Source organism: Alosa pseudoharengus, unplaced genomic scaffold (genome assembly GCF_046254945.1).
Source record: "Alosa pseudoharengus isolate Yale_2024_CS ecotype anadromous, Long Island Sound unplaced genomic scaffold, YU_APseudo_1.1 YU_APseudo_1.1_scf_2, whole genome shotgun sequence".
Lineage (NCBI taxonomy): Eukaryota > Metazoa > Chordata > Actinopteri > Clupeiformes > Clupeidae > Alosa > Alosa pseudoharengus.
Window position 1 is genome coordinate 42,491,954 of NW_027468663.1, and position 26,826 is coordinate 42,518,779.

Below are 26,826 nucleotides of genomic sequence, written 5' to 3' on the forward strand. Positions count from 1 at the left end.
CGTAGCCTACTGAGCGAGTGCAGTGTGTCAGTAGCCAAAGCCGACAACTGGATCGAGGAAATTCGGAAAGATATTGACTTTTTGAAGTTTTTGAATATCCTACTACAAGAGGAATCTTTTCAAGACACATAGGAAAACCTACGTGTTTGTTAAGGTAGGCCTATGTTTTTGCTCCTTATGCGTCTTGAAACCAGTTAAGTTCTCAGGATGATGATGTTGTATAACCTATTGACATCCATTCAGTGCAATGTGACTGTTATGAAATCATTGCTGCCTCGGAAAGAATCCATTCATATCTAGATCAACTTGACCTGTTATACTAGATCATATTCATGAAGAAGACGCGTGGAAATATTTTCTCGTTTCGTTTAATTTCAATTTGAAATCTGCGTTGCATAACTGTGCCACGGCTCAGGTCAAAGCCGGTCACTGGAGTAGAGCTAGTCATGCCCATGTTTTCGTCTAAAATTACTGTTGAGTTGACTAGGATGTCTCTTTAGTCGAGTGATGTGGACTTTACCATGAAGAGAGTTGTGACAGTGTCTTGTTTTCCAGTTTTTTGAGAATTCATGTGTACAAGGAACTCTATTGCACTGCCCCCTATTGTTGCAACATTTTATTGAAGGAGGTCAGAAAACAGCGAATCAATTAGGTTACAATGTGTCTTATGAATTCTTTCTCTCTCGTGATGGCATCTCACCTTGGTAGCCTACATTTTTCCTCTTCTTGAAGTAGGCCTAGAACGTCTTAGCCTTTATTATGGGCGAGCGAGGTAATAGACCTAGGCGTTGGCCAAACTCAGACAAAATGTATTAGCCTTCTACAGGTGAAAGGCCTCAGATATAGATAGATAGATAGATAGATACTTTATTGATCCCCAAGGGGAAATTCAAGGTCTCAGTAGCATACAGACATCACACACACACTAACAGCAGAAAAAAATAATTAAAAGTATATAATAAAAAATACAACTAAGCAATAAGGACAGTAGAAGATAAAGAATATACTAAAATACTAAATAACACTTAATCTAAATCAAATCTAAAAACAGTATCCACATAGTGGGTGATTAATCAAGAGGCGCTTGCAATGACTGAGGCAGGGACCGAGCCTGTGATTCTCTGTACATAGTAAGGTAAGGTGCACTGTGTGACTGAGTGTCATGGTGATGGTGCAAATGAGTAAGTCCAACAGTGCAACTATATGTATATCTAAAGATATGCATTTGTCTGCAATCCCCTTGAGTGGAGGTTTGTTGTATTCATATTTTGTTTTTGAGATTTTTCACATTTTCCCTTTGAAAAGGTCTTCTAAGTGACTAGCCTACTTCTCACATTTGCTATCATGCCGTTGGCCTACATTGGTTTTATGTTTGAGTATCTTCATCGCTTTTTATTGATTCTCTGGTTGTTAGTGCAGGCAAATTGTTGTTTGCTTCTATATGCCATGGGTCTACTCTAATCAGCCTCAATAGTAGCAGGTTATTAAAAGTGACCTAGAGGTGCTCCAAATACCTTAATCTGGTGTTAAGGCACTGAGAACACACCTCTGCTTGGACATTGTTCATTACATCCATTCTAAAACCTATGATATTTTAACTGAGACATCCAACATGACAGTTAACTTGTAAGGGCCTTACAGGAGGTATTGTTCTCGTTGCAGTAGGTCTTCAGATTTAATTATGTTATCTTTATCTTTAGTAGTTTGATTAGCAGTAGTGGAGGTTTACTACTTTAATAAATTAAAGAAAGCCATTAGAGTTTATCTAATAGCCCATGTTCCTCAGTTTAAGTGATCATAGTTGTAAATATTCAGGCTGTATTGACAGTGTTGAGCTGAACCATTTATTTATCACAACCAGCATCTGGAAGTATTCTATTTTGTATACTAATTTGCACTCATTTGACCGGATGCTATTGTTAGCTGCCTGGTTCAACTTTAGAGTTGAGTGTGTTTTAAAGACTTGCAAAGATGTATACTTATTTATAGTTTATTTACTGGTTGCTATGTGATGTGGGTGTTCTCAGAACATTCCATTCGACTGCATGGAGTGTAGGATGACGCACAATGGGCTGTCCTTAGGGAAATTGTTCTCTTTTTCTTTTTTTTCTTTTTTGGCTGAGCAGTCTCACCCGTTTTACTGGTGCATGACATCGCCTCTCATGAATGGGTGTTTTACAATAATGATTTCATAAAGCATGTTATATTCCAAAGGCATTGTGAGCTGGCGCTTCTTGCTAGTTCTAGTCTTACTTCCCGTCTGGCCGAGATTATTCATTTCAAACGTTTCTTTTTGCTACCACTGAGGTTAGCTTACAACAGTATGTGGAGAGGCTTCCCCCCAATGGAAATTAGACCTAAACGAGGAAGGGGATCCTGCAGATACACTATAGCCTTGGTTGGCATCTGGTGTTATTTGGGAAGTTTCCTATCAGCATGAATATTATCTCCATAAACCTGTCCACAAATGGAGTGTTCCATAGATGCAGAGCCACTGAGTTTCCTGGATAAAGGAGGTGAGAGATATATCTCTTCCACTTATCCACCTGCTAGTGCTCCACACCTTTCCAACCTGTTAGCCGACAGGAAAGTAGCAGTGTAGATAATGATGTTAAACACCTATGACATGGAAGACTATTATCTGATGTTTTTGTGTTATGGATTGCTTTTCTCCTCAGGGTCTCTGAAAGTGTTGTTGACTAGTTCTGTGGTGTCGTAATCACTGTCATAGTGATTAGTGCCGTAATCATGGCAAAAATGTCAATTGTTGTCGCTATATGAGACATAATAAACGGTAATGGTGCCTCATATATGGTAGGAAGTATGTGAATGGTCCAAACAATGGATACGCCAGCATAGCTGAATTAGCGTATTAGTTGTAGCTTACAGACTACTACTGTATATAGGCTATCAACAGGCCATGAAGTTGTATATCATGATATAAAAATTCCTGGTACTGAATGAATTGTTCATGATCTGGTGATGGGTCGCTGTCACTGTGAGATGGTTAATATGGGTCAGTTCAGTTGACTGTATTTACTGAATTTGAACCGAATTTTAAAAATGTGACTTAAATGTGAATAGAAAGAGAGCGGGTTTAGTAGGATTTGCTATTGTCTGGGAAACCCAAACAATCTGCAGATTGTGGGTGAAGAATCTGTGAAATGTTTCTCTAAAAAGACAAGTTCATGATGTATAATGAGGATTAAACAGTTGCTCAGCATGTTCTCCAGTATGTCCAAAATATTTGTACATATTTGCTTTAAACTTTCCTTCATTTGACACCCCTCTACTAGTTTCAAATTATGTAAGCCCTTACATAAAATCAGCCAGTGGTGAACAGTATTGCTCCGCATTCAATTACATAAATGCCTCCAACTTGATGCTGGGTTATAAAACAGCTTCAAGGGATGGTCTAACACATTACTTAATTCATACCAAACTGAACCCTAATTAATAGGCTTGTGTAAGTTAATTTGTTATTGTAATTTAGTCCGTTGTGGCACAGCTTGAGTCTTTGGGTGCTCACAGGGGCTCAAGTCTGACTTTATGTAACAACGGCAATTTAGTGTGGATGACACTTATAACACCAAGTGAGATGAACCATCTTGAAAGTTTAATATCTTGTTGTATATGTTCACTGTTAAATATACTATATAGCCTACTTTCTGTGTGCTGTTTCTTCGATTGGCTTTGAACTTTCCCTAGATCACATATTACTTTGCTTGCTGAGTGTGCCTACCTGCGACATTGTGCTTAGTCAGTGGTTTCCAGTGTGACTTTTGGCAGACTGCCATGATGTGGTCCCTTGAAAGACATTGACCTTGACTCACCACTCCACCTGTGCAATTCACTGCCTGTCTTGGTCAGAGGTCTTACCAGTGAAAATGCACCTGTGACCAGGATGTTTCTCAGTATGGCTCATTGAGTTTGTGCCAGACGAATGCATAGCCAGTGTCCCCAAAATACTATTTCACGGAAGTGTTTGTTTGTGTCTATTGAGAAAATGTCACCCCTACTTGCGTACAAGTATAACCTCTGATTGAGTTATGACAAGATGTTCTCATTTAACTTCTTAGTCACAATCATATTACCAAGTCATTATCACTCACAGCATCCCTGAAGGGACACATTTGGTCATGCTTGGCACCTGGCTCTGCATTTAAGGTTCCAGGATGGGTCCATTCAGATTTCACAAAGCAGAGAAGGCCAGGCTGACAGAACAGGAAGGACGTGTCTGTTGTCTCTGTCAGTGTGCCAATCCGTCTAAGATCTTTTTTTCCATCTCTGTGGCCAAGCAGGAGGTCTGGCTGGTGGCTCAAGGAGCTTGGGGAGAATGCGGTATTCTCTCTGCCTCTGCTACAATCTACATGACTTAAACATATGAAGGAAATTTGACAATGACAAGATAACAGAGATAAAATAGAAAATATCATTTGGCACAAGATCCCGTGTCAGTAGGTCACTATTAAGTCTAGTTCTGTCTGACTTTTTGTCAGTGTTAGTTTAGTTAGTGTTATTTATTTTTTTCTATTCATGTGTTATACTGTAGGCTATTTTAAGTGTTCTGTTGTCAAACATCAGGGCTGACCCATGGTAGGATACATCCTCAGTGATTATCCAACTGCACACTGAGCTGAGATCCTCTTTCCAAGTAGGCCTATATGTAGGCTGTGTGAAAGCAGTACCTGGCATACCGTGTGAGCATCCAGTGGTGCTGTAATCAATCAGCTTTGGTTTTCACTGCATTTGTCACTACCGTATACTATTTCTGAGCTATTGTCAGCTTTGACATGTCTTTATATATTAATAGGTCTATACATCCATAAGTACTTTATAAGTAATATGTATTTTTAATATTGATAATAAGTATGATCTTTCATATATCAAAAGAAGATGAAGAGCTTCTCCCAAATATAAACCACTGGTGGACACAAGCATGTGTGGACATTTTTTTTTTTTTTAAAGCACTAGAAAGAAAAATCTAAAATAATTGAGAATATATGAGAATAATCTTGTAACTATTTGTCCCATTGTTGTTTCTTGTAAAGCATTAAGAAATTAAATCTTACTATCCTGGGAATCTTCCATCAGACTCACCGAACTATCTTCACATTTGCACTGACTATGAACCATGAATACAGACAATGTTGTAAAACACTGGGGGAAAAAAAACGGTAAAATGACAAGACATTGCCCGAGAAATGAACTTTGTCATCTGTCCATATCAAACCAAAAGCCAGTTTTGCATGCCTTGGCAGGTTGATTGCATGAAGGCATTTAAATATGACGCAAATGAGGGGTAGGATTGTCACTTCTAAGACACGTGTGCATTCATGCCGATGTGCCTGGTTGAGGTGCACCCGCAGTAGGCGTGGGTTCAGGAGAGCATGTCTGCCACTCCCACTGCTCTGTGGGTTACTGGGTTACACTGGCCTAGCGCCAGACAGGCATTCTCGTCACTGTCAGATAGGCTGGCGCAGTCTGGAGTGGGATGGAGCAAAGTTCAGAATGAAGTCGCACAAATTGCAACGTGAGTTATGTGGTTCTCACATGCACCAGGGTCAAGAGGCTACTACTTAAGCAAAAATTTGGGCAAACTCCTGCAACAGAAAAACATATATTTTGGCATTTCCAAACCAGTGAATCTGGTTAATCTTTTTTTTTAACCAGTTTGAAAGTTACCTCAAAGACAATATTATGATATTTTCCTTTGACAAGCTTTAAAGAGAAGGGGAATATCACCTATTTTCCTTGCATTCAAATATTTGACTTCTAGGCCACAAGTGTAGGCCTGTCATACAGCAGTACAGTCTGGACTCTGAATGTCAGCCATAGATAAAAGTGAATGCTTAATCAGCCCTGCAGACATCATACTCTTAAACATCCAAGGTGTTGTACTCTCGAGCACTCCACACTCTTACCTAACACTGAAGGAGCCTCTATTGATGTATTTCTGCATGTGTACCTAACAATGGTGATGGAGAGATCAGGTTATATTTGCCTACTGTACACAGACAAAAGTCCAAGAGGCCACAGTGCAAACGATCAATGGAGTCTTTTATACATATTACATAAAATATCTTGGAACTTGCTCTCAGATGGGTTTGTGCAGTATATATTAACTAATGTTTACCTCTCAAAGCTGACCATTGTCAGTATCAATCATGACCTCATTTAAGGGACTCCCCAGGTGAATGATAAAAAAAAGTCTGCCATACATGTCTGTCTGTCTGTCTAGACCACTGCTAGTCATCTTTCATGTCTATGGGACAGGAACGCTACACATGGTGCATCCAAATGCCACCTATGTCTGCGCTGGTGCAGACACTTTAAAAGTGGGACTGTTCCCTCTCCTCTAAGCCACAGGCAAAGGGCAGCCCAGAGGCCTCCTCGACGGGGCTCTTTTGAAGGCAAGGACAGGGGTCTGGGCCTGGCAAGGCCTCTGGGTTGCACACTGCGGTAGAGAGCTCAGACATTGGCGCCTCAAGCTTTGATGTGAGGCTAGCCTCTGCTGTGAGAAGGGCAAGCGACTCGAGACCTTTCTAACCCAGCTCATAGCAAATATAGAAGAGGTGATCAAAGAGTGTTGTAATGGCTGTCTGACTTTCCCCAGAAACAACTGGGGAGACTTTAAATCCAAAGAGGAAAAAACATGGTTTGTGTTTATCTGTTGTCTTTGTCACAGCCTTTGATTGTGTGTTTGCATAGGCCTCACTCATATTCTCAATTCCTTTTTTTTTTTACATTCACAGGTCTTGGGATCCCGCGGCATCACTATTTCAAAAGCAAACCTTTGTGTGATGATGGGGTGATTGGGTTTGCCCCACTTTCTCACCAGAACCTCCACACCACCTCCACTAGCCCGTGTCATGTCTGAGGATTCCGACTCCAAGCCGTACCTGTTCTCCCCGCTGGAGGGCCAGGACAGCGGCGCCACCGCGTGCAGCTCCATGGCTCAGCTTCACCGGATGGGCGGCCTGCCCTCCGAGGGCAGCGACAGCAGCAGCCAGGACCCGCCGGCCTCCCCGCACAGCAACAGGAAGATGGCGCGTTCCATGCACGAGGACGTGGAGATGAAGAGCAGCGGCTCCAGCGGCAGCGGGACGGAGTCGCACGGCAACGAGTCCCATGGCAACGAGTCTCACGGCAACGAGTCCCATGGCAATGAGTCGACGGGCAGCTCAAACGGCCACAGCAAGGACTCCGCTCTGCTGGAGTCATCTGGGAGCAACAAGAGGTCAGTCTAAGCAGGAGCCTTTAAGGAGAGTTCTTTAAAAAAAGAAGTGGACAAAAATTATTTGTAAATGTGCAAAAATCACATCAAAAACTATACAAGAAACTGCAAGTTTTAACAATAGTTGATGCCTTTCTGCAAATACCTAATGTTTATATTCAAGGAATAGTGACACGTTCTTTGTGAGCGTCTGAGAATGAGTGAACTTGTTGAAGAGAATCGTACTTTTTTTTTTTTATCAAAGTTGTCTGTAAAACAATCCCACTAATACACAGTGTTGACATGTGAGAGATTAATTATTTTTATACTGTATAATGTGCTGATTTCTGATGGGTTGGCGGTTGTCTGGTATCTTTATGCACAGACACTTAAACAAATCCCTGCCCACTCCCCGTTCTATATCAGTATACTTTAGAAACTAGGATGGAATCTTTGCAGAGGAAACTCCACACATGGAGTATTTGCCTCTTCCTAGTGAGTCATAAAGTAAGAAGGTGAGTATGATACAGTAGAGCTACACATCATTGCATTTGCATGAAAATTGCAGGGCTTTTCCTGCATGGAGAATTGCGAGGCGGCCACTTCCATCACATTTCATGCCGCCTCTGCCTCCAGACAAATGTCTAGTACTTGTTTACACAGAAAACATTATTTCCTAACAAGCATTGAAGTTGATATGAGAAGGCAGAGTATTCCACAGCCAGGGATTAGCAACAGCAACATGTAATAATTGCTGAGGTAAAAGCTTAATTTTCTTGTTGGGGCAGGTCTACCACAAAGGAAAGATGTTTGCACAACTAGCTTCCTATTCCTTAATCCTAATGTGTAACCTAGGAAACAGCCTATTAGCCAAAATCTGGAAGTTTCCATTAGGCTACAACACTGTTAATGTTGACCTAGGAAAAACAAAACTGGCAGGTAGTCCATTCTGTAAAATAACAGGTTTTTGTGCCCAAAGACTGTCAGAGAGAGAGAGAGAGAGATTACAATATTTTTTTTTTTCAGTAGAAATGAACATTTCTGCTAATTTCATTTTTGGATGATGTAGATTATTTTGCCATTACTGTGTTTCCATAAACTGCTGTATGGTGTATTTCTCTGTTTCTCACAGATGTTTGGAACAATAATGTTAGTGTAGAGTCAGTAAGCATTTTAACCTGCAGACCTGAAAGAGAGGTCTCACCCTGAGCCATTAGGTGAAAAAGATCATCCAAAACACCGCTAGCAGGTTGCAGTGCTCTGTCTTCTGCCTCTCATGATTATGATCCTGTCACCTGCCCCGCCACATGATGGAGGCTGATCTCGCTGCCAGCAACAGTTGTTGTTTTTGTCACTTCTCCATTCTGTGATGGGTTTTGATTAGGACAGGCTTTCCATTGAAACATGCACTTGCCAGTTTAATAGACCCAACTAGAGTGTGGGTGAAGAGTGGAAAGCATGTTTTTCTCCCTCTTCATAAAATGGGAAGCGCATAAGTGCTTGTCCACTCCGGAGGCTCTAATGCCCCTCTCCGTGGGATAGTTGCTTTGAGGCCTCTGAACGTCACATCACGTCACTGCCACCACATTGCTGAGCCACTCCCTCACTTGTTCTCCCTCAGTGTTTACTTTAAGTGAGAGCATGAGTCATATCATGGGCCAATGTCAAAGGAAAAATGGAGGTGGTTTACTTTACCCCAGATGGTACGCCAAAAGACCATCAGCAGCAGCAAGCTGGTTCCCAAGGGAACAAACTGCTGTTTACTGGAAAGATTGTTAAGCACTTTTGCGCTCTCTGTTCTCTCTTTCTGTCTATCCCGCCCTCTGTTTGTGCTCCCTCTCTCTCACTCTCTCTCCCTTTCTCTCTCTCCCTTTTTCTCTCCCTCTCTCTTTCTTTCTTTCTTTCATTCATTCATTCATTCATTCATTCATTCATTCATTCATTCATTCATTCTCTTTCTCTTTCTCTTTCTCTTTCTCTTTCTCTTTCTCTTTCTCTTTCTCTTTCTCTTTCTCTTTCTCTTTCTCTTTCTCTTTCTCTTTCTCTCTCTGTTATCTTATTACTTCATGCTGAGCGCCACTTTACCAAGGTTTTCACCCCAGGACATACCCATTCCCTACCTTTCCATCAGGGACAGACCTTTGTGAGGGAAAATGGGAGAGCAGAGGACATGAGTGGTCTGTCTCATTTCCTAAAGGGCCGGTGCCTGCTCCAGGGCCAGGCCCACACCTCTGACTCAGTCGCACCTCCTCGCCCCTTTCTTGACCTAACCAATCAGTGCTGTAATGCTCTCCCACGCGCACCATGCTGTGACTTCCCTGGGCGAGTGTGTGAAGAAGACCTTAGCCGAAGTCCAATCATAATGCAGTGCGTCTTTGTTCAGCGCCCAATAAAGTAGGTGTGAAAAACTACCCACACCAGGTGCCAAGCCATTAAGGTTGGGTTTGACAGGGCGAGTCACTGTGCTCACGTCGAAGAGGGAATGCTCTTCCACAGCTACCCACCACCTAATATTCTAGAAGATCCTTATCAGTCCAGCTGCTCATAGACATCTGCTTGCGCTAGCAGGACTCTCTGAGTGCAGAGGATTTCAGCTAACCCATGATATTAACCTACTACAGCCACCTACTAGTCCACTATCTTAGCACATATCTGGTTATATAATTAGCTCCAAGGTAACCGAAGTGAGCAGCTATTTGTAGGGCCGCTTTCCATATTAAGCGCCTTTGCTGGCTATATTGGTGCCCATGTGTACGATTCACGGTACTGCTGTGTTATCTGCGGCTGCTTATAGCCTTGCGGGTGTATTATCGGCCCTAATCCAAAGCCAGACGCTCAGCCCCTTCAGCAGGCTCAAGTTCGGCAGGCCTCCGCTGGCGTGGTTCTCCAGGCCTGGCTCAGGTCCTCTGCTGACACACAGGCCCAGAGAGAGAGAGAGAGAGAGCGGGGGGGGGGGGTACCTGGGAAAAGCTGGAAAGAGGTAGTTATTTGGTTGAAAGTGGGTGCTTGAAAAGTATGAATGATGAGTCAGAATGAGCTTCACAGTGGAGCACCTGGTGATGGGTGTGTGAGCAGTGGAGGGCCATAGCCAACCACAGTAGAGCTGTGTAGAGCATAGCCCCAGGCGGCGCTCTCTCTCTCCCCATCCTCCCCTCCACTTTTCTTTCATTTAACTCTCATTTTCTCAATTTTCTCTTCACTCTCTTGTACAGAGCTCTTTCCTAGTCCTCGCCTACTGAAATGAACACATTGAAATAATCAGCTGAAATGGAATGAATGGTCTTTTGCTCACAGTACCCTGTGCTTCAGGACTTTAAAAGAACATTTTGTTGTTCTTGTCTCAAATGAACACCTATTGTGGACACGGTTTATATGGTAGCACATTTCCTTCTCTACAAAAGGCCTCCAGATTTGACAAGTATGGTTTTAATGTTGTTGATGTCTTGTTCTCCACTTGTTGATTAAAACCACAGAGATGAACCATCTTTTATCAGGAATAGTACTTCAAGAATTCAGAATGTTATCACCAGCTACAATGTTAAGGTGCTTGCACACTGCCCCAACAAAGGACAACCAATGGCAACAGTTGGGTCAGTGTGCACCATCAGTCTGTGTTTGTTGGTGTCTGTTGGATGGAGTTGTTTGAGTGTGACACGTCTTTTCTATTTCTGTCTGGGACGTGTAGAATTGACCGTTCTACTAGTTCAACCACAAGTTGTTGAGCTGCGTTTTTGTTTTTCTCTCTCTGCATAGTGACACACATAGTTGCGCAGGGCAATCCACCAGAGCACAGCAGCACGGTTTTTTCCTAAAAAGGAAATACAGAAATAAATTGTTTGCACAGTACAGTTTTGTGGTCAGAGAAATTGACGCTGGTACGGACTCCCCATGTCACAAAGCAGCCATGTCATCATAGAACTCTTCACTATCCATTTAACAGCGTAGGGAACTAACGTGACAAATGTGCTTTATGTCTTCACAGCTCAAACTCTCACAGCCCTTCACCACCAAGCAGTTCCAATGCCTTCAGTTTACTGAGTGCCAGCTCTGAACAGGATAACCCCTCCACCAGTGGCTGCAGGTTAGCAGTAACACACACATACACACACACAGGAACACACATGCACGCACACACACGCACACACACCAGCAACCTTTCTCACAGAAATAAAGCTGTGTACTCTTTAGCTATTTCTAAATGTAAAAAGCACGAGAGCAGTATGGGGCTCTTAATGACAGCTTTATTGATCACAACAGCAGTATGTGCATTCATTATTGAGATCTGTGTTAGCGCTGACGGGCGAGCATCCTCAAAGCAGGCCCACGTGTCTGGGACTCCCTCGCTGCCAGGTTGACTTGGCACTTGCAAGAATCACACCTAGACATCTTGTTTGACATGAAGTCACTGCCGCTGACACACTTGTGCATCTGTGCATCTGTTACCCCTTGCAGCAGCGAAGAGTCTGCCAAGGCCAAGACACAGAAGGAGCTGCTCAAGACCCTCAAGGAGCTCAAGATGCACCTCCCTTCAGAGAAGAGAAAGAAAGGCAACAAGTCCACGACCCTCAACACCCTCAAATATGCCCTCCGCTGCGTCAAACAGGTGGAAGGTGAGGAGCCTTTGAGGAGTCACTTGTGTGTAGGTGAATGGGAACTTGAGCAAGAAGCTCCAGGGAAAGAACAGCCAGCTCTTTTCATGGGAGAACCATGAACTGAACCTGAACTGTCTGGGAGAATACTTAACTGACTGAGTGCAATGTGGCCTGTCTGTTTTTTCACTCAGTCAGATATGTGCTGTGTTGCATCAACGGGTAACAGTCTGTATTATGGTGCCCTTGTGATAGTATGTAGTGAGAGCCCTAGTTTTATGTAATAGCAAATTGTCAGTATAAGTCAGTATATTATTTTGAGCTACAAGAGAGGCCTAATATAGATTTGGAAAGCAGTCACTGTTTAGTGGGAAAAAAAAAGTCTTATCTGTCTCATGAGTTCTTATAAACTTAAACTTTTTTGTTCTCGTACTTCAGCCAATGAGGAATACTACCAACTGCTTATGATCAATGACAGCCAGCCGTCGGGTTTGGATGTGGCCTCTTACACCATTGAGGAGATAGACAGTATTACCTCTGAGTACACACTGAAAAACACTGTAAGTTGGTTTTAAAACCATTCTTATGTCTTTAACATCTCGGGGTTGAAATGTAAATGTGAAATATGAACTGCATGTAGTTTTTGACACATGATATTTGTGTTTGTGTGCAGGACATTTTTGCAGTTGCAGTGTCCCTCATCACGGGAAAGATAGTGTACATCTCTGACCAGGCAGCTACCATTCTGAACTGCAAGAGGGACGTGTTTAAGAATGCCAAGTTTGTGGAGTTTTTAACACCTCAGGATGTCAGTGTGTTCTACAGCTTCACAACGCCTTACCGCCTGCCCTCTTGGAGCATGTGCACTGGAGCAGGTAACACACACACACACACACACACAAACACACACACACCACACACACGCTTTATTTTTTCTAGAATGTTTCCAGACATGACTATTGAACAGTGACAGATTATGTCACAGGCTGCCACATATCCATATCCGTATGAGTATATGTACGCTTGTTATAGCTGGCCAACTGAACCCAAGCCCAATGATATTCATTACAACTATTTAGGATATTCTCTCAAAGGCAATTATTTTAAATGCCCCGGAAAACCTTTTATTCATTGATTTGCCTGTGTGCCACTTAATTCATGCATTGACACAGCTGTGGCTGGTCTTTAGCGGGCCATAAGTCACCTGATTGAATGGAGAGGGGAAAAACTGACGCATATGTCAGAGGTCAGCACTCATACACATTAATGACATCCCTTTTCCCCTCTTTTCCTTCAAAAGAGTCATCCCCCTCCGACTGCATGCAGGAAAAATCTTTCTTCTGCCGGATCAGGTGAGTGTATGTGTGTGTGTGTGTGTGTGTGTGTGTGTGTGTTTTGTCTGTTTCCCACTCACCATCTGCCCTGCATGGTTTTATTTAGTTGTTAGTCTCGCCTTCAATCAAAGGCAGGAGGCAAACAGGAAGCAGTGTGTCCAAGCTGACTGGTGCACCTGCCTTCACTGTAGTGACAAGCCCCAATACTGCCATCTAGAGGATGACAGACCGATTACACTTTGACACCATTATAATGGCCAAAAAAGTGTCACGGTGCTGATGGACTTTGTTGCTATGCCAACCGCAACCAGTTTAAACAAGCCTATCCAATGTACTCTTGTAGAGGGCACAGTCATTTCCTGACATTATAAATTACACTGTTATATGGCAGAAATTATGTTTTATAAAATTATGACTACAAACAAAAAAAGGAAAATGACAAGTATTTTAGCAAGGATTGATTATACAAAACTACTGAATCCACACCATAACTATTAGTCATGTGAATTTCAATAGTAACTTTAGAATAATCAACTGCATCACTAACTACCATTTTGCTGTAGCAAAATACTTAAGACTTTGAGACAAATGATAACTGAACTGAACTTCAGCTTCAAGTCTTCATAGCAGTGGCAGGGTGAACATCTGTGAATATTTTCCTACTGCCGTTACCACTCACATAGTCAGAGGTGCCCAGTGCCACAGAATGCCCAGTAGTCACCCTCCTGTAGAGCCCTGTTTTGGTGTGAATGAGAATGTGTGATTTGATGTGATGTGATGCCATGTGATGTGATGCCATGCCATGCCAACCTGCCCTATTCCCTTGTTGTTCTGACCTCAGTGGTGGTAAGGAGTGTGCGGGGGACCTCCAGTACTACCCCTTCCGCATGACGCCCTACCTGATGAAGGTGCAAGACTCTGTGCATGGAGAGGAGCAGTTCTGCTGCCTCCTGCTGGCTGAAAGGGTGCACTCAGGGTATGAAGGTAAGCAAACAACCAGCACGTTGGATCTCTGTCACATCATCCTGCACAATGTCTCGACTCCTTTCATTTCAAAAAATGAATTTGCTTTGGATTTGTGCTTCCAGCTCCCAGAATCCCCACTGACAAGCGGATCTTTACCACAACACATACCCCCAACTGTGCATTCCAGGATGTCGATGAGAGGTGAGATGAGTTTTTTTTTTTCAGTCTTGTCGTCTGTATAATACAGCGTGTTGTGTGCCATGCGTTTATGTCATTAACATTGAGTATTGGAGTCCTTTTTACTTAAGAGTTGTGTTGTAAAACTGTTGTTCCTGTCTACCTCAGGGCTGTTCCGTTGCTAGGATACCTTCCACAGGACCTGATTGGTACGTCGTTGCTCATGCACCTCCACCCCAGCGACTGGGCCGTCATGCTCAGCATCCACAGGAAGAGTGAGTCTCTGCGTTTCCTCTCTTAGACTATTATTATGGAAGAAGGTTTTGTTTATAGCATACACCAAAAGCCTTCTCCTGTTAAAATGTCACTCACTGAAGTGAATGACAGTATTTTTTCTCACTGAAAACACCACACACCACAATATAATGTCTTTGTCTGAGATGGACAGAACAGGACCATTGAATGCCAGTGTAGCGTGAGGAGCTTGCTTGTAACCCCGCTCGGTGTCTCTGTGCCCAGTCATGCAGCATGCCGGCCAGCCCTTTGACCACTCCTCCATTCGCTTCTGCACCCGCAATGGGGAGTACATCACCCTGGACACCAGCTGGTCCAGCTTCGTCAACCCCTGGAGCCGCAAAGTGTCCTTTGTCATTGGCCGTCACAAAGTCCGCATGTGAGTGCTGGGATGGTTTATGGAAGGGATGGATGGTTTATGGATGGTTTATCACACAGTTGCCTGAGGTTGTGACCTGTTAAATGGCAAACCTTCACCACGTCAAGTCAAATATATGCTTGTGTTGTTACCAAATCTTGTACATTGTGTTGTCTACCCACTAATTCGCTAAACTCTCCCTCCCACAGCGGCCCTGTGAATGAGGATGTGTTTGTGGCGCCAGGCGTAGCCGAAGGGAAGACCATGGACTCCGACATCCATGAAATCACAGAGCAGATCCACCGGCTCCTCCTGCAGGTGAGCCTGACCGAGAGGTTCAGTCACTCTGCCGTTGTTACAGTACACACAGTTTACACCTCACCAGGTATTGACATTTCCGTTTGTGAATAGAGACGCAGCACCTATTGCAAACCTGGTTTCAAGCAATTGGTGTGTGTGAGTGTGTGGGTGGGGGGGGGGGGGGGTGCTCAATTCTTCAATGTAATCATAAGGCAAAGAAAAGGGACAAAAGACATGTCGCTAGGTTAAGAGAGTAGGCATTGTAAGGATACTCAACCATTGACAAAGCTGTTGACCACTGCTGTGCCTGCTTGCCCCCCTGCAGCCGGTGCACGTCAATGGCTCCAGCGGCTACGGCAGCCTGGGCAGCAACGACCACCTGATGAGCGGCGTGGCCTCGTCGACCGACAGCACGGGGAACAGCGGGCCCCGTGCCGCTCGGCCAGAAGAGGACAAACCAGACAAGGCCAAGCCTGTGAGTCAGCACTCCGTCCGTCCGTCCGTCTGTCTGTCTGTCTGTCCCCCTATCCACACTCAAAACCCCACTTCTCACTCCTCTTTCCTGTGGCCTCCTATGACTCAGTTCAATTCAATTTCAATTTTATTTGTAAGGGACAAGGGACAAATTTCACAAGTGTGCAATTAAAACATAAATGTAACCTAACTAATGTAAACTAAAATAACTACCAATAGATCTTCTAGGTCCATCCACTTGCAGTGATGGCAGACGTGAACATTTTGTTGTTCCTAGTTACTGTTGATCAGGCCAAAAGAATAAACTTTCAAGACAAAGACTTTTTTTTAATCTTTTTTTTTTAAGAGGAAATAACTCACTTAAATCTCAATTTAAGCTCTGAAATAAACAGTCCACTTCAGTAGGAGTCCATTTGCAAGGCTCCATTGTTGGTGACATTGGTGTCCACTTTTCCCCACAGCGTTCATTCCAGGAGATCTGTAAAGGGGTGCACATGCAGAAGGGGGTTCACATGCAGAAGACCCAGGAGCTGCAGTCCAAGAGGAGCCAAAACAGTAAGTAGGGCCAGCAAAGAACATCAGCCCCTGAATGTTCCTTGTGTCGTGTTCCTGTTCTGGTGTCCTTGTGCTGCCTTTGCTGAGCCCAATAATCACCATGCTGTCTCCCCAGTAGCGCTGCAACAGAAGGGCCCGGCGGTCCGGCCCAAGGACACGGCGGTTCCGATGAGCTGGCGGGACTCTGGAGGCAGCCCTGAGGAGCGTGTGGCCATGCAGGAGGAGCTGGCCTTCAAGGACCAAACCGTCTACTCCTACCAGCAGATCAGCTGCCTGGACAGCGTCATCAGGTGGGCATGCACATGCTTCACCTCACCGGCCTCTGTGAACGTGTCCTGTTTGAGCGGTCAGAACATTGTGTGTTTGCTCACAGTCCCGGATCTGTAAATGGGTAACACACGGAGTTGCTCAGATTAAGTTGTTCACTGCTCCAACTAGTTAACACTTTGCTCTAGGAGCCCAGAAGAGACGGGTGATTGGCTGTTGAGCTGAAATATTTAAACATTTCTTTGCTAGATTTGTGGACTGTACCTATTTTGTCTAGCTTGTTGTAAAGAAGTATACAGGGATTTCCTTGTGTACCAATAGCATTGTTGGGGATTGTGTGTATTCTCATTCAGATATCTGGAGAGCTGTAACATCCCTATCACAGTGAAGAGGAAATGCCAGTCCTCCTCCAACACGACCTCCTCCAATTCAGATGAGGACAAACAGAAAGTAGAGCGCTCCATGCAAGCAGCAGAAGGTACTTCAGGCTTTTCTTTTTTCGCTGCTAGTCTTATGCAAGGCCTCTAAGGAAGTCAAGCAGTCTGAAACCCACTAGTGTGCCTGATTAAGGTCCCATCACAGTCTGAACCTCCAGTTGATATTCTTGTACAGTGACTGTTATTGGTAGATGGGTGGAAGGTATTCTACAGCAGTTTGAATGAAAGGACTGGTGGGTAAATTCTGTACTGTGTGCATGGTCAGCCTCTCACTCTTTCTCTCTCTCTCTCTCTCTCTCTCTCTCTCTCTCTCTCTCTCTCTCTCTCTCTCCCTCGCTGCCCTTCTCCTCTAAGCAGAGGCTCCGCTGTTGAAAACACCGCCCACTCTGGCCACTCTGAACGTGGCCAAGAAGAGCGCCGCCCCGGGGGTGGTGAGCACGTCGCTGGCCCCCCTGGCCCTGCCCAGTAAAGCCGAGAGCGTCGTGTCCATCCCCAGCCAGTGCAGTTACAGTAGCACCATCGTACACGTGGGGGACAAGAAACCTCAGCCTGAATCAGGTAGGCTACCTCTGCATGGCCTTCCATCTGGTGCATGGTCACCAGTATCTCTTGAGTCGTCATGACGCTCTTGACCTACGAGTTCTTTTTTATTTATTTATTTTTTTAATCTGTGCAGAGATCATCGAGGACGTCTCAGGCGGCGGAGAGGCAGTGGAGTGCCAGACCACCGTGCCCCCAAGTGCTGTTTCACCTCCCAGCCAGGAGAGGGAGGCGTACAAGAAGCTGGGCCTGACCAAGCAGGTGCTGGCGGCACACACGCAGAAGGAGGAGCACGCCTTCCTTAACCGCTTCCGGGAGCTGCGTGGTGTCCACGCCTTCAAGGCTGACTGCTCTCAGTACCTGGAGAGACAAAAGGGCCAGTTGGCTTCAGAAGGTGAGGGAGCCAGTGAGGGAAATGGCCACTTGCACAGGAAACCAGTGTGTCCAGTCAAAGCAAATTGGCAGTAAATGAATAGTGGGGAACATGTTGGGGCTTCACAGGAGAAATACACATATAACATCATTATGACATCATTTCATTTATTAGTATTGACTAAACACACGGTGCACGCGTTAGTTCTGTTGGAAACATACAAAAAAAAACAACAAACAAAAACATTTTGGTCAATTTTACATTTGGACCAGTTTATGTGACTTAAGTTTCCCACATTCCCACAGCTCGCTACTCCAGTTTACAAAATAAGTTCTGTAAACCAGGCTGGCCTTGGTTACATTTCCAGCTGTGTTTTGTGCTTGTGGTTATTTCACAAGCTGTGTGCTAAACAATATTTTCTGAAGAGAGAAAATGTGTCTCAGTATGTAATTTCACTGCTGGACTCTTCTGTCCTTTCCTCCTGTCGGTGCTCTGCAGCTATTCAAGCGGTGCGCTCCTGTAAGCAGGGAGGAAGTGGCGAGCCAGCCGCCCGCCGCAGCGGCCGCAACAAGAAGACCAAATCGAAACGCGTGAAGCAGAACGAGTCGTCGGACAGTACGGTGTCGCAACGAAAGCAGCAGCAGCCAAGGCCGCCGCTGCAGGGCCTGCAGCAGACGTCCTGGTCACCCTCGGACACCTCCCAGTCCACCTTCCCCATCGCCTACCCTGCCGTCATGCCCGCCTACCCACTCCAGATGTACCCCGGTGCCAGCGGCATGACCCCCCAAGTGGACCCCACACTGTCGCGCTTCAGCGACAGCCAGTGCAACCAGGACCCGCGCGTCCCCATGCAGCCCCCCACATACCCAGCGCCGCTGGTCACGCCCATGGTGGCCCTGGTGCTGCCCAACTACATGTTCCCACAGATGGGCAGTGCGCCGCGCCAGCCCTTCTACCCCGATCAGACTGCCTTCCCCACACAGCCCTCCGCCTTCCCCACACAGCCCACCGCCTTCCCCACACAGCCCTCCGTCTTCCCCACACAACCCGCCGCCTTCCAGGCGCAACCGGCGTTCCAGGGGCAACCGTCGTTCCAGGGGCAACCGTCGTTCCAGGGGCAACCGTCGTTCCAGGGGCAACCGTCGTTCCAGGGGCAACCGGCGTTCCAGGGGCAATCGGCGTTCCAGGGGCAGCTGCCGTTCCCAGGCCAGTCCACGTTCACGGTCCAGACGCAATTTGCCCCGCAGAACCCCTTCCCGCCGCCCAGCGGCTACGCGCCGCAGCCCTTCTCCTTCACACTGCCCACCGAGCCGCCCAAGGCGTCGGAGCCCGAGCAGCGAGAGGGCCAGTCGCGGTGCTCCACGCCGCAGTCGCTCGGCGCCCGGGACCAGCCCTCGCCGCCGCTCTTCCAGTCGCGCTGCAGCTCGCCGCTCCAGCTCAATCTGCTGCAGCTGGAGGAGAGGCAGGACAGCGCAGCCACCCCCGCCGCCACCACCGTGGAGAAGGGCCCCACCAGCGTGCCCACCAAACCCGACGCCGAGCTGCAGCAGGTAGGCACTGGTCTCTTTTCACCCCCCTCTCTCTGTCTCCCTAACCCCCCTCCTCCCCCATGCGCGCACACTCACGCACACACACTCACGCACGCACGTACGCACATACACACATATATACACACACACACACTCACGCACACACACACACTCACGCATGCACGCACATATACACACACGCAAGCACGCACGCACGCACACACACACACACAATCACACACGTACACAAACACACAAACGCACACACACACACACGCATACACTCTTTCTCTATTGCTCTTCCTCTCTTCCTTTCTCATTATAATACACATGATGGTGTCAACTTGCCAGTAGATGGCGCCGTCACACCTCAGTTGTGAGGGTAGGCTATTATCGTTGATCACAAGGAGGGAGAGTGGTGCACCAGTGTGGCGTGTGAGCAAAGAGCAAATGTCCTCATCGTGCTTCTCCCTTTGAGTCCCCTGCATTCTCTGCGCTAAACCGCTGCAGTGTGGCAATGCAAACCCACTGAAGTGCTCTTGGGCCAAGTGTCCTCATGACCAAGTTGTCACTGGCAGCTTGTTGCACAAACCCTAACGCCGAAGTTTGTCAGCTCTACAGTTATTGTCTTCAAGTGGCAGTAGCACTAACATTTTTTGTTGCTTCAATTTAAGCATGCTAGAAATCTTTTTGGAAACAAAAAGTAGTGCAATATGATAATCTGATGCTAGAATAATACAGAAAAATAAGTAGAATAATATATTAAATTGAAGTGAAATGCATTGTTAAATAAAGTGTGTAAAATAGCCCCTAATATGCAGTAATGTGACTAATATTTGATAGTATTGAAATTGATAAAAGACTACAATCCCAATGCATGAAATATCAAATGTTTTCGTGCATACAGTGTAAATGACCTATGCTAATGTGATTAAACTGCCATATTGAAGTACAATATGAAATCTTATCTACCATAGAGGAATGATTCAGAGCATGTAGTGTCCCAACAGATGGATGTTAATACATATGTCCCTTACACCCTTTAGCGCTCACTCAAACTGCCCGCTCTAGACAGGGCCTGCCCAGCCACCCCCCCGGGCCCTGGCCCTGCCCCTGGCCTCTGCGGCCTCAGGTCTGGGCACAGGCAGACTGATGGTGGGGGGTTGTCTTGGGAAAAGCTATTCCCTAAACTGTGTCGCAGCGAAGAGGTAGGCCAACATCACAGCCCGCCACCCTACCATCTTCCTTTCTCTCCCTTTCCCATGTTATGAGACCAATGAGACTGCATTTCCATTGGGCTTCACTGTTCTGCTGACATTGTACTTTTCCTTGGTTCATTTGATTTAATTGAGTGTGGCTGTTTTTGATTCTTTTTTTTTTTTGTAGCCTGGATTCTGCATGTCATTATTATGCCCATCACTTCTACATCAGTTAATAAATGATATGTTTTCTTTCTGGAAGCAACTAGTATTGACGACTGTGAGAATTACACAGTGTTGATGAATACCATCTGTTTACCCCCCCCCCCCCCCCAAAAGGGTAGACGGGCGTCATGACAGTCTCTTGTCATTGCACTTTGCCCATTTCTCACTCTGCCCCCACCCCCATTAGTCTGCATGGAGACTAATCACACACACTTACTTTCATTACATACTGTAAGTGTTTGTGTGTATGAAAGCACTCTTATTGTCACATTTACCCATGAAATACAATATTCACACAAGACTGAGGAGGGCCCTGCCCACCACTGAAATTAAGCTGTTGACTTTAGGACTTTACTAGTGACCACGTCTATTGGCCCTGAAACATGGCTTTTGTACTTTGTGCTATGTGTTGGTGGGTACAGTGTGCGCCCATATATTGAGACTGAGGTTAAAGTAGAAACATTTCCATAGGATTTGCTCACAGTACCTCTCATTATCCCCCATAATGAGACTGATATGTGTGAATGCTGTATAAATCTGCAAGTGTCATAATAAGCCTACAGAGATTAAGACACTCACCATATTTACTTTCATAAATGATTGTGAAGTACCTACAGTATGTTTGTGCTGGTGGTCAGTCTGTAACAAAAGTTTGAAAAGTGTAATTGGATTTAAGTGGAACCACTAATATAAATCTTAGTGGCACCACTGATACATTATTGTGTAAAGCGATGATTGATTTATTTGGTGAAGCAGAATGGTGATTGAGTAGAATGAGGCCTGTAAGTCATAGCACTCCCGTGGGCCGCCAGCAAGAGACCTAGAGACGGCAGTATTGCAGTGTTCCGAGTCTGAGCTAATGTACCTGACCAATCTGTTCTCTCGCTTCCAGGAGGTGGGGTCTCCAGATGACAGTCACCACAGCGATGGCAACTCCTCCTCCAGTGACATGTTGGACATCCTGCTTCTGGACTCGCGCTCAGGCACGAGCTCGGCCACTTCGGGCTCCATGGGTTCTGGTTCTAATGGCTGCGGAACCTCTGCCTACGGAACTTCAACTAGTGGTGCATCTGCTAGTGGAACAGGTACTTAAGCATAGCAACATAGCACTATTGTGGAACAGGATTGATGTTCTTCAGAGCCAATTTACTGTAGTGCAGACCAAGTTGTCCTTTTATGTCGATTAGAAGTTCAACCTTAGCCAAGTGTTGCCAGTCGTTTATGTTTGGGCATAAAGGAGTTTTGTAGATGTTTCCTCTGTTAGCAAACACGGAAACATACCAAATATGGACCAGTAAAAAAACTACATTTAACTCTATGAATATGAATCAATATTGGAAAAGTGTTGTGCTCACAGTGACCCAATGATAACTCGAGCTGCCTGCATTTATTCCACCACCTTACAGGGAGCAGCCATGTAAGCAACAACAGCAGCAACTACTTTGGCAGCGTGGACTCGTCTCAGAAGAGCCATAAGGCCAAGGAGCCTGAAGCAGCCATGACAGTAGGACAAGGCGGGGAGATGGAGGTGGAGGAGAACCAGCACTTCTCCAAGTACGTACCCCAGGACCCACTGTGGCTCCACACGGCTAACGTAGACGGGGCCAGCATGCTGACCTACCAGATGCCCTCACGGTGAGTTGGAGGAGAGAGAGTAGGAGCCCCTACCCCCTGCCACTCCATCCCTGCTCCCCCTGGACTTGGGCAACACCAGCATGATTAGACTAGACATATGTGAGCATGTTGCCCTACTCGCTCCCCACATTCTGACACCTCAGGCAGTTTCCTATTTAGCTACACAGAGCTTCTGTATTTGATCAAATGGCCCACCCCCCGTAACTACATCAATGTGGTGGGACCAATGTGGTGTCATATTAATTTCACCTCATTTTAGTCTAAACTTCTCTGAGTTTGACTTAATTAATAAAATAGATTTTAAAAAGATGTGTGTTTCATGTGACAGTGAGCCTTGACAAGTTTTTCCCCCCTCAAAAATCAATCTAATTTTGAAAGTCTCTATGTGTGTTTTTTCCTATTTTGATTGCTATTCTAATGGAAGCTCTAAGAAACCAACTTGTTCTGTGGTGCGTCAAATAGATGTCCAATATTAGCCATGTATTTGCACTCATTTAGGTATGAGTGCAAAGGAGCATTTTGTAAGTGTTTCCCCTACCTACCTATCCAAATGCGCCTGTCAGCCTAGACAATGTTCACACCTCTGTGGACGACCTGATTTCCTCTTAGCAGTGAAGTGTGAACTGCCCTTTTATAAAAACAACTCCTTTTATCTTGCTCCATTGAAAGACTTCAGTTAACCAGAAATCAAATGAAGAGTTTGGTTCCAAAACTCTATATCCTCCATTTTAATGAATTTTCATAAATCTTTATTTTTTTTATTTGGTTTTTCAAGTAATTTCAGTTGAACTGTAATTGGGTATTGTTTATTTGATTTGTCTTTAATCAATCAAAACAACACAACTGCAACTTCATATGATATTACCTGAAATACACAATTAAATAACATGACTTTTTAATGTTTTTCAAAATGGAGATATAGCGTTGTGGAACCAAATGAAACGTTGGAATGAAACGTTGGAAATAATGCCATACTGCTGGCGCATACTGATGAGGTTACACCCCTCTAGTCTTCCTCCACGAAGAGGCTGTACAAGAGGACCAGCTTGTGATTGTTTGTGTCCCACCACAGGAGTAATGTGCTGAGTGTCTGCGCCTGTTTGTGTCTCTCTCCCTCAGTGACATGCAAAAGGTTCTGAGGGACGACCGCGAAAAGCTCCGTCAGATGCAGAAAAACCAACCACGCTTCAGCAAGGACCAGAGGAGGGAGTTGGTGGAGGTGCACCCCTGGATGAAAAGGGGGGGTCTGCCCAAAGCCATTGATGTCAAGGTGACTCCCCTCGACCAGCTCCACTTTTGAGCTTTGAGCTTTCATTGTCATTCAGAACTTGTGCTGTGCAACATACAGTACACCTTCAAATGGTGATGAGTGACTGTTTGGTGATTTTTATGTCTCCTGTCTCCTGAACAGGCATGTATGGGCTGTGAGGATCTCTCCGAAAGTCTCATTGAGGAAGAGACGCCTGACTTGCACATGGGTGAGACGGAAGCCAGTGAGGAGGCTTCTGCAGACAAGACTAGTGCGCAGCTGCAGCAGCCAGGCTCTTCCCGATGTCTGGCCACAGGGACTGGGACCTAGGACTACTACTGCCTACTGTAAAGAATTAATTTGACTGAATATGGAATAACACATACACACACACACCTCCATCCACCCACATACACACAGAATATTCTGGCAAGAAAAACTGAACATTCTATTTTGTAACTGTGTGTGTGTGTGTGTATGTGTGCGTCTATATGCGAGTGTCTGGGTGAATGATATTGTAAATATGTGAATGTGAGCAAATGTGGGTGTTGGTGTGCATATGCACATGCATGTGCACACAGTTGTGTAGGCCGTTATTTTGAGTGTAGTATTAAGTTCCCCCTTTTGTATTTTGTATTGCTCTGCAATTCTGGAACCAAGTTACCAGATGAAGATCTGTCAACTAAATGTGATAAATGTCAACTTTTTTATTTAATGTCTTTCAAAATGTTTGTCCACAGATTTCTCTATATGTTTAATTATACTGAGGTTTTTTTTTTCATCCTTCAAATGATTCTTTGGCTTCAGACAAATTCCTCTGGACTGCTTGCCTTTTGTCCATGGTATGCGTGAATCTTTGGTAGTTGAAATATGTATTTATTTTTATACAGAGATAAATGGTGACAAAACACAACAGCACGTGCACATTTATATCTTACAAGAGAAGGTAAGCTGAGAATGGGCAGTAGGTAGCAGCACATGAGCCGGAGTGGAGCAGGGTATTTGGGTGTTGTAACACCTTTGATGATTATTTGTTAACTGAAAGCTAGTTTTATAAGATTTCTGGTGGATGATTGCCTGGCCTATGGTTAACAATGGTGCTAATTCCTTTCATCTCTTTCTTTTGTCTGGAGTCATGTATACATGGTATCTAAATTATCTTCAGGAATAGGCCTTTAGCTAAACCTGAAGATAAAGCAAAAATCTTTTGATCAAAAGATTTGACCAAACAGTGCACATAATTTAAGTGTAGCTTTTAACAGTAGGCTACATGGGTTTGCTGTTGGAAACTGTTGGATTGACAAATCCTACACACCTCTTAACTGCAGTTTTCATGGAGATGTACATATCTTCATAATAAACCATGTGGTAGGCCCTCTTCTAGTTTTTTTGTTAAGGCAGCATCCTTAAAGACCTGGGCTTAATCAGACTGGTATTGTCACTGGTGGATAATTTTAAGGCAATTTTAACTACACTGCCATCTACTAAAAAAAAGAAGAGATGTTCGTTTTTCCCTGTTCATGTGTGAAGTAGCAAGTATGTATTTATTTCAGAGGAAATGGACAAGAGAATGTGTGCACTCTTAACATATGTCTCTGCATTTTTTTGTTAAATAGTGGTCTATTTGTTAAATAAATAATAAAAAAGGATATGTATGCCTATTTCCTAAGCTGCATTAGGCTATTTATTACACTATTGTTTCTTTCAAATGTATTACCTACATTGGCTAGGCCTATAGCCTTTAGGCAAGTTCGGCTCAACCACTGGTGATTTTTTTTTTTTTTTTGTAAATGATACCATCCATGACATTGTCTGTTTCATTATTGTTAAAATATGGGTCTAAAACGTGTAGCTTATGAAATCAATCTCTTTCCGCAAAGTGACCGATGGCCGTTATGCCATCTGTTCGGAACTGAGCAGACAGCGGTCCTCTTTTACAACACATCCTTCAGAGAGAGCCTGAATCTGGACGCTCGTGTAATTTGGGCTTCAGATGTAGCCGATGTGACACTTGACTCCGGCAGCAGCTTTGATGAAAGAGGTCTAGGTCATTTACACTTCCCGCCGTTCACACCTCACATTTAGTGGCGAAGTGCGAATGTAACGGACCTCCCGCCAGCACCACTACTGTAGTTGCTGATCCGGACTTGGCAACTGTCTGTGCACAGTTAAAACTGGCGACAGGGTGTGATATTCTCTGGAGTAGCCTACAATGTGTAGGCCTATTTAGAAAATTAATACATCGAGTAGCTAGGCCACTCGATTGCGTGTTAAAAGGATACAGGCTCTTTTTTAAATCGCACTCTATAAATGTACGTGGGACACTGCCTAATGTGAAGCTCCAGTGGGTGCGGCTCTTCCCCAAACTAATGAATGTCAGTGAAACTACGGGAATGGCAAGCTGTAGGGTCCTGTGATCAAAATTTGATGTGGATTTAGTGTGTTGCCCTCACATTGCCTAATACAGTCTATACTACAGAAGTCTGAAAAATAAAAAAAATGTCCCACATTAGGGCAATACGCCCTATTCAAAGCGTAGACCTACGCCTATTGGCCTACGTAAGACTTGGCCAACACCTCTATAGCCGACCTAGCCCTAGGCCTATAGCCTAAACCTATGCTATAGTCAAGGTTTAACTAAGAAAGCAGGATGTTTTATAGGCTAGGCTATAAGCTATGTCTCAGGTCGATATGAAGTGCTGTAGGCCTATCAATAGGAAGAAAAACAAGACTTGTTTGATTTTCAACATGCACAAACTAGGCCTATTTGTTCTGTCTGTCCTGGATCTAGACAATCTCTTTTGATTCTAGACTATGCCATCTGCGTAGGGCTGCAGTTCCGAATCTGTGCTCCTGGTGTCTTGTTTAACACGTCTCCGAGATCAAACGCGAGGGAACGGACATTGCACTTCATAAAGATCTTTCAAGAGATGTGGATAGGTTGGGACTATTTGTCCCGTCATGTTGGCAGAAACTATAATAGGTTTTTAGTTGAGTGAATAATTAGGCCTAAGCTACATGTTGGCCTATGAATGTGCATAACTCTACTAGCCCTACTGTGGCATGCTAATGGAATGCCTGTTAACCTTATGTGGTGCTGGTTTATGAA

General features: G+C 44.8%; 1 protein-coding gene across 9 annotated transcripts; it reads left to right on the top strand.

Moving 5' to 3' along the window:
• On the top strand, window positions 1-25,378 carry per2 (period circadian clock 2). Of its 9 annotated transcripts, none has more exons than XM_076295031.1 (24): window positions 1-154; window positions 6,756-7,240; window positions 11,199-11,297; window positions 11,669-11,826; window positions 12,244-12,365; window positions 12,479-12,680; window positions 13,106-13,157; window positions 13,981-14,123; window positions 14,228-14,306; window positions 14,451-14,557; window positions 14,802-14,955; window positions 15,144-15,252; window positions 15,560-15,709; window positions 16,170-16,263; window positions 16,379-16,553; window positions 16,884-17,008; window positions 17,322-17,525; window positions 17,644-17,901; window positions 18,379-19,430; window positions 20,456-20,617; window positions 21,726-21,918; window positions 22,240-22,468; window positions 23,588-23,738; window positions 23,880-25,378. In XM_076295031.1, exons 2-24 carry the CDS (start codon window positions 6,873-6,875, stop codon window positions 24,045-24,047), a joined length of 4,554 nt encoding a protein of 1,517 aa, XP_076151146.1. In that variant the 5' UTR covers window positions 1-154; window positions 6,756-6,872; the 3' UTR covers window positions 24,048-25,378. The 9 variants fall into 9 exon arrangements, with proteins under 9 accessions (XP_076151146.1, XP_076151151.1, XP_076151148.1 ...); XM_076295036.1 differs by having other exon boundaries at window positions 22,240-22,387; XM_076295033.1 differs by having other exon boundaries at window positions 17,325-17,525.
• Window positions 25,379-26,826: the final 1,448 nt, after the last annotated feature.

Excerpts from the sequence above, each read along its gene's own strand:
- per2 (XM_076295031.1), top strand. The coding sequence starts at position 6,873 with ATGTCTGAGGATTCCGACTCCAAGCCGTACCTGTTCTCCCCGCTGGAG. Across the intron at positions 16,264-16,378 it reads GTCCAAGAGGAGCCAAAACA|TAGCGCTGCAACAGAAGGGC; the intron begins GTAAGTAGGGCC and ends CTGTCTCCCCAG. Across the intron at positions 21,919-22,239 it reads TGCATCTGCTAGTGGAACAG|GGAGCAGCCATGTAAGCAAC; the intron begins GTACTTAAGCAT and ends ACCACCTTACAG.